This window comes from Octopus bimaculoides, chromosome 18 (assembly GCF_046866305.1).
Source record: "Octopus bimaculoides isolate indiv1 chromosome 18, ASM4686630v1, whole genome shotgun sequence".
Taxonomy (NCBI): domain Eukaryota; kingdom Metazoa; phylum Mollusca; class Cephalopoda; order Octopoda; family Octopodidae; genus Octopus; species Octopus bimaculoides.
Window position 1 is genome coordinate 15,590,279 of NC_142945.1, and position 7,500 is coordinate 15,597,778.

Here is a 7,500-nt window from a genome sequence, read left to right on the forward strand (position 1 = left end):
AAATCGACCCCAGGACTTATTCTTTCGAAGCCTAGTACTTATACTATTGGTCTCTTTTGCTGAAACACTAAGTTAAAAGGCTGTAAACACACTAACACTAGTTGCCAAACGGTGATGGGGGATACACAGAAACACACACACACACACACACACAAATTTACATGTACAACAAGCTTCTTTTAGTTTCTACCTACCAAATCCACTCACAAGGCTTCGGTTTGCCCGAGGGTGTAGTAGAAGGTACTTGCCTAAGGTGTTCTGTAGTGAGACTGAACCTGGAACCATACCTGCACCTATATATATATATATATATATATATATATATATATATATAGCGTGAGAGAGTTAGGGGTTGGGGGTTCAACCCACTATTTATCCAGTATAATGCTGGGAGGGTACCCAATTATTGCTACACTAGCGCTATACTAGGTGCAATCAATGGGAGCGGGTAAAAGTGGAGGTTTTACCCAAAATTTGTGTAACAATTAGAAAATGGAGGATAATATGCTGAACCCAACTACTTGCAGACGGTGTATCCCGTTGAATTCATTAATTTAATTCATAGCAAAAGTGACAAAAAAAGGGGAGAAAAGAAAAAGAAAGAAAGAACCAAAGCACAGGTGTCTATGGCAGACTATGTTATTTTGCCAACATGGTTTACATATAGAAGTACAAAGTACATGAGGAATTAGAGGATGATATATATATATATATATATATATATATAGTTTTATGTATTTTAGAAAAATGTCATTATTAGATATGAGAGAATATTTATTGTCCTAGAAATAATATTATATGACAATAACCCTGTTCAATTGTCCAGGCATTCTTAGTTCAACTGCTACCTGAGGTGGTCCAAACAAGTAGCTGTATGGTTACCTGTTGCAGAAACCAACCCTGAGCCATGACAGTCAACAGATGGTTGCGTTAAGTGTGTGTGTGGGGGGGGGGGGTAAGGTGAATACAGTGGCGAGGTGGGTGAAGGCTGTGATGAGGAGATGTGGGGGAGAGATAGAGAGAGGGAGATATGAGATACACATTAACCCTTTTGTTACCGTATTTATTTTGCGATGTTCTGTGTTTCTTTCAATTAATTTTAAATATAACAAAGAATTTAGCAATATAACTTAGTTATCATTAAGCTATTGTTAGGAACATAAATTGTGACTAGTGGAGAATTTTAATTCAAAACTTATGAAAACAAGACATTTGTATTACAAAGCCAGAGGCGGTTTCAGCCAGGTTGGTATTGAAAGGGTTAAGAAGCTAACCTGACCTCAGCTGATCTCAGTTGTTTTAGTCAATTTATATTTACAAAAAGGGACTTTTTTTGTACCACCACTACTTTTGCTTTTAATTTCTTCTGTAGGCAGAGCAATTTCTCAATGACACAGTCAAAGAACTGCAGACACAACATCAGAATGAAATCAGGTCAGTCTTTATTCTAGTGTTATACACACACACACACACACACACACACACACACACACACACACACACACACGTGCGCGTATCATCATTGTCATTGTTGTCATCATTATCATCATCATCTCATCATCATTTTAATGTCCATCTTTTCATGTATGCATGCATTGGACTGAGTTGGTAGAAGTAGATTTCCTGTCACCAGCCCTCACTTGTTTCCAAGCAATGTAATACTTTCCAGAAGCCAGACGTGTATATACAGAACACTGGAAATGAGGGACACTGTTTGTATGACACATACACTCAATTGCAGCTATTTCAAAATGTCAAGACAAGGCAACACAATACACACATACACATGCGTGCACATGCATGCATATCATCATTATCATCATAGGAACACAAGCACTTTCACACCCACATATGTATATGGTAGAACTTCTGCCTTCCAAACAGATTAAGTCTACATCCCCGAGTAGTAGTAGTCGTACTACCACTGCTGCTGCTGCTGCTACTACTACTACTACTACTACTACTACTACTACTACTACTACTACTACTACTACTACTACTATTACTACAGTTAACTGTTCTTTTCAGGCAACCAGAAGTCACTGTTAGTAAAAGCTGTTCATATTATTTTCCTTAATTTTTTTTCAAGTAAAATTGAAGAAGAGCACTGCAGAGTTATCAAAGAAATTGAAGAGAACCACAGAAACCAGTTTGAAAATTGCAAACAGGAAATGGAGTCTCAAATAGGTAAGACAATTGAGAAAAGAATTTTATAAGTGGAGACCATTTAGTGTCCAGTTAGTACATGTGAGATAATCATCTCATCATAATATTTGATAGGATTATAAATTTGAATTTGAAATCAAGGAATAAGGAAAAAGATGCAAACCTCCACAAATAAATTGTTTGTTGATTTCTATAAACAAGAGCTCATGTTCTTATTAGATTCATCAGTATGGCTGGTTAGCTTTGACTGAGGAGACACACAATTAGGTCAAAACACCACTGTGTCTTGAAGTCCCATTGCACCAATGAATTGTGTGTGTTATGAAAACACGTCATTTAAAAGGAGGAGGTATCTTCTGATATTAAAAACAACAGTGATCAGATATTCCCACTTGAATCTGCTACAGCATATTAAGAATGAACAGATACACTACTATTAGAGCGGAAGGAAGTTATCTAGAAATTAGAGACTTGACCTGAAAGCTTGCAGCACCACCCGTCCTCATTGCAAGCTTACAAGGACCAGGTGATGGTATGAAACTGGGCAATGGATTAAATCTACCACCCAAATTGGCCACAGTAGGATTTGAACTCTAAATGCAATGAACTGGAACAAATATCCTATTTCATGCGCCATCAATCCCACCAGTTCACTGCTCTAGATAGGTACTTTGTTTATCGAATCTGGAAGGATGAAAGACAAAGAGCAGCTTAATCATCCTCAGATCATATTATAACATCCTAAATAAGGAAAAAACAAAAAAGCACATTAAATAATATTTTCCTGTATTTACAATCTGACAGGAGAGTCATGGCTGGAACACTTTCAATCATAGGTCTGCTTCATCAGAACTGACCTGGGATTTAATAGCAACAGCAATAAACTGTGTATATCATTTCCATAAAAAAAAAAATCCATGGTCCAAGGAAACTGTATCGAAGCACAGTGATATGTGCTTCAATAGGCCAATGAACACACAAAATGTAAAGTTACCTTCTCGAGTTATGCCGACTCACAAGGGTCAGTTTCCCAGTATCATGGCACATATTCCTCACCTGGATGGGATGCCGGTCCATCACAGGATTGCTCATTTTTGCCAGCTGAGTGGCCTGGAGCAATGTGAAATGAAGTGTTTTGCTCAAGAACACAATGCATTGCCCTGTCCAGGAATCGAAACCACAATCTTATGATGATCATGAGTCTAATACCTTAACCACTAAGCCACATGCCTCCACAGGCCAATGAACAGGTGGTGTTTACTCTTCTCCACATGCGGTGTCAACACTACTGTGTGAGAAGCAGGTGGTTTAGTCCAGGGGTTTTCAAACTTTTTGACTTGCAGACCCCTTTATATTTCAGGCTTTACCTTAGGGACCCCTTATAAACGCTTATGAAATTTATACATAAATATTTGCTTAAAATAACATATATTTTTACATTTATTTATTTAACAATATTTAACAAATAGGTTTATTGTCAATTAAAAGATTTCGATTAAAAAACATATATAAAATCAAATTGCCCATAAAAAGTATTTGCTGTCCATGGACCCCCTGTCTTGTCCGTGCGGACCACAGTTTGAAAACCCCTGGTTTAGTCACTGACCCCTCAATCATGAGACAGGTTGGGTATCAGTAGATAATGGAACCTGGCTGATATAGTATTCATCTTCAGTTCATTTATGTATGTCCCCACATTTGAAATATTTGTATGAGATATTTTTTTTTTTATTTCCATGTCTTTGTATATTTGGTATCCTGTTAAAAATACAGAAAGCTTGAAAGAACATAATTCCTCTCTCCAGAGTGCTTTCAATTCATACCGAGCTACTCTTCTAGAAGAAATGGAAAAAGAATGGTCTTATAAGCAGCAAGAGCACGATAAGAAGTTAGAGGCAGAATTTCAAGAGCAAATCAATGCTTTGCGTTAGTATAAAATACTAACAACCTCATGTGATATTTTGTTGCCTACATCTAATATATCCACTAACACTTTAAAGATGTATTTTGTCCTCTAGATCAGTGTTTCTCATGAAAGGAGATGGTATCCCCCTCCACGGGTGGGCATCTGGGGATTGGATTGAAAAAGGAGTGGACTTATTGCCAAGTTTAACGAAATTAAGATCGTTTAAAAATTTGTTTGAACTTGTTAAACATTATTGCAAAAAAAATTATATGGATGGAAACTCTATTGTGTCTCCTTATTAATAAAATGGGTAAAAATTTCCTTTTTATTTTTGTGAGAGGCTTGATATTTGTTTGATTGAGAACCACTACTCTAGATTACTAACATGGATTAACATCTACTAATAAAAAGAATTGTGTTGATGAATATTATTGTGTGTGTGGTAAGGCAGCGAGCTGACAGAATTGTTAGGATGCTGGGCGAAATTCTTAGTGGCCTTTGGTTTATCTTTATATCCTGAGTTCAAATTCTGCTAAGGTTGACTTTGCCTTTCATCCTTTCGGGGTTGATAAAATAAGTACCAGTCAAGCACTGGGGTTGATGTAATCGACTTCTCCCTTCCACACCAAACTTGCCAGCCTTGTGCCAAAATTACTGTATGTGTGTGTGTGAGAGAGAGAGAGAGAGAGAGAGAGAAAGAGAGAGAGAGCAGTGTTATAAACTCGGAATCAGAAATACATTTTGGTAACAAACATGTTTTATCAATTAATACCAAGATAATTACCACTGGTATAGCTGTTATGATACAAGGCTTTATCAGTGAATGCTACCAACATAATTGTAACCAGTGTGACCATTAATACACAAGGCTTTATCAGAGAATGCCAACAAAACAATTGCTTTTTGTATCGTTATTATGGTGCAAGGCTTTTAATCAAAAGGATTGACTGTTGTATCATTTAACCTTTTTGCATCAACCCATATGCAACCTCCACAGTTCCTTTAATCATTTTAGTGTTTATATTTAATTAAATCTGTGCATGATGATTTTATGTAAGAACATTTTTATTTAGTTGTGTTCAATATTTATATATATTAACATCCACTTTTCCATACCTTGCGTGGGACAGACAGAATTCGTTGAAGCAGATTTCTTGATGGCTGGATACCCTTCCAGTCACCAATCATCACCTGTTCCACACCTCCCACATGCAACCACATACAAATATGTTTGTGTGTGTGTATGTGTGTGTGTGTATGTATGGTCAAAATGTAAGTGATAGCCAAAAAATAAAAGAAGTCGTGTGTGTGTGTGTGCATGTGTGCGTGTGTGTATGTGTGTACATGTGTGTGTGTGTGTGCATGTGCACGCATGCATGTGTGTATGTGTGTACGTGTGTATGTGTGTGTGTGTGTGTGTGCCTTCAATTTCAGCCTTCTGTCAAAATATACCTGGCCTTGGGGAAATATTACCTGACAGGTAAGGGTTGGCAACACAAGTTCAATTCGTGCATGGAAAAGTGGATATTAAAATGATGATAATGGTCTTGGTTGTTGTGGTCATGGTCAGTTGTCATGGTCAGTTGTCATTGTTGTTGTCATGGTGGCAGTAGTGACATCAGCAATGACAAAGATGTTTGCCAATGTAGAAATACTGTGTGCTAAGTACTTTGACATATCAACTTAACATTGTGCATGAGGACACACATATATACATGTGCAAACACATGTGTATATGTGCACCTGTGTCTGTGTGTGGGTTTGTGCATACGTTTGAATTTGTATCTGTATGAATGAACTGGAATATATTTTACTCATAAATATTATTCTTGTTGCAGTTTACTAACCCATTTGTTACCATTTTTCTGTTGAAATACACTGTTTTTGTTTCTATTAATCTTAAAATTAATGAAGAATTTAGTAAAATAACTCTGCCATTGATAAGTTGGTGTTTGGAACATAAATGAATATGAAATTTTGATGGAAGGTTTTAATTTAGACCACCTTACAGAAAGTTTGTATCCGGGGGCAGTCTCAGGCAGGTTGGCATGAAAAGGGTTAAATAAAACATAAAAAGTCATCATTCTCATCATCATCATCATCATCATCTGATCATTTAACGTTTGTTTTCCATGTTGGCATGGCTTGGATGGTTTGACAGGAGCTGGCCAGCCAGAGACCTGTCCAGGCTCCAGTTGTCTGTTTCAGCATAGTTTCTATGGCTGGATGCCCTTCCTAATGCCAACCATTTTACAGGGTGTGTTGGGTGCTATTTACATGCTACTGGCATGGGTGCTTTTACATGGCACCAGTACAACTGCATTTTATGTGGCACCAGCATGAGCACGTTTCACATGGCACCAGTGCAAGTGCATTTTACATGGCACTGGCATGAGTGCAAAAAATAAATTAGTGGATTAACTGTTAATATTTTCACTGTAAAATGGTATTCGACATTATAAGTACCAATTTGAAATGGGAAACAGCAACATGCAGTGATGACAGTCAGATGATTAGAAGAGTTGCTCTCTTCTGTCTCAAATTTCTGCTTGTAGTGTCCAATTCTAAAGAGAAGAAAAGTTAGAAAAATTTGTTCTTTCCTCATTACATCATTGTTTTCTTCGAATTTTTTAGGAGAACGTCTTGAGAAAGAAAAGGAGTCAGCAATTGATAATTTGATGAAAGAACATCGTGAGCAAGAAGAGCAAATGAAAAAGGAACATGAAGAAAAACTGGAGGTGTATACTTTTTTTGGATTTTCTTTAAAGTATATCATTGCCTTTTTTTTTTTTTTTGATTTTATAATGCTATACAATATTATAATACTATACAATTGAGAAAAGATTGAATGTTATGCAATACCGTTTCTCTTTGACTTTAAATTTGAGGCCCTGAGAAATAAGTGAGTGAGAAAATAGATAATGCATGGTTATAATGATGACATGAAGCTGATTTAAGCAGATGGAGTTGAGTGTCTGAGGAAGGAACCACCCATATGTCAGAGAAACTCCAGACACTTAATTTCATCTTTTTAGAGCAGCTTCATGCCAAGAGAAGAAATCATTATTATACTCATGCTTTATCTATCTCCATCCATCCATCCATCCATCCATACATACATACATTCATACATACATTCATACACACACACACACACACACACACACACACACACATCCCACTGTTGCCAAGTGATGATGATATGAGAGATTGAGCTCCTAATGGTTTCCATAGTGCTCAAGACCTCTTGAAGCTGTTGTCATTGTTGTTGTCATTATTGTCATTGTCATTTAACATCCCTTTTCCCATGCTGGCATGGGTTGAACGGTTCAACAGGAATCAACAAGGCATTGAGCCGCAGTAAACTCCTACATCTGCTTTGGCATGGTCTCTACGGCTGGATGCCTTCCCAAACACCAACCACTTTA

At 37.1% G+C, this 7,500-nt stretch overlaps 1 protein-coding gene across 1 annotated transcript in view; it reads left to right on the forward strand.

Moving 5' to 3' along the window:
• LOC106873297 (uncharacterized) overlaps positions 1-7,500 on the forward strand; it is an 18,029-nt gene that overhangs the window by 3,131 nt on the left and 7,398 nt on the right. The window contains exons 2-5 of the mRNA XM_089365995.1: positions 1,373-1,434; positions 2,090-2,187; positions 3,940-4,092; positions 6,707-6,810. Of these exons, the coding sequence (XP_089222121.1) occupies positions 1,373-1,434; positions 2,090-2,187; positions 3,940-4,092; positions 6,707-6,810 (417 nt within the window). The remainder of the gene's footprint in view (positions 1-1,372; positions 1,435-2,089; positions 2,188-3,939; positions 4,093-6,706; positions 6,811-7,500) is intronic.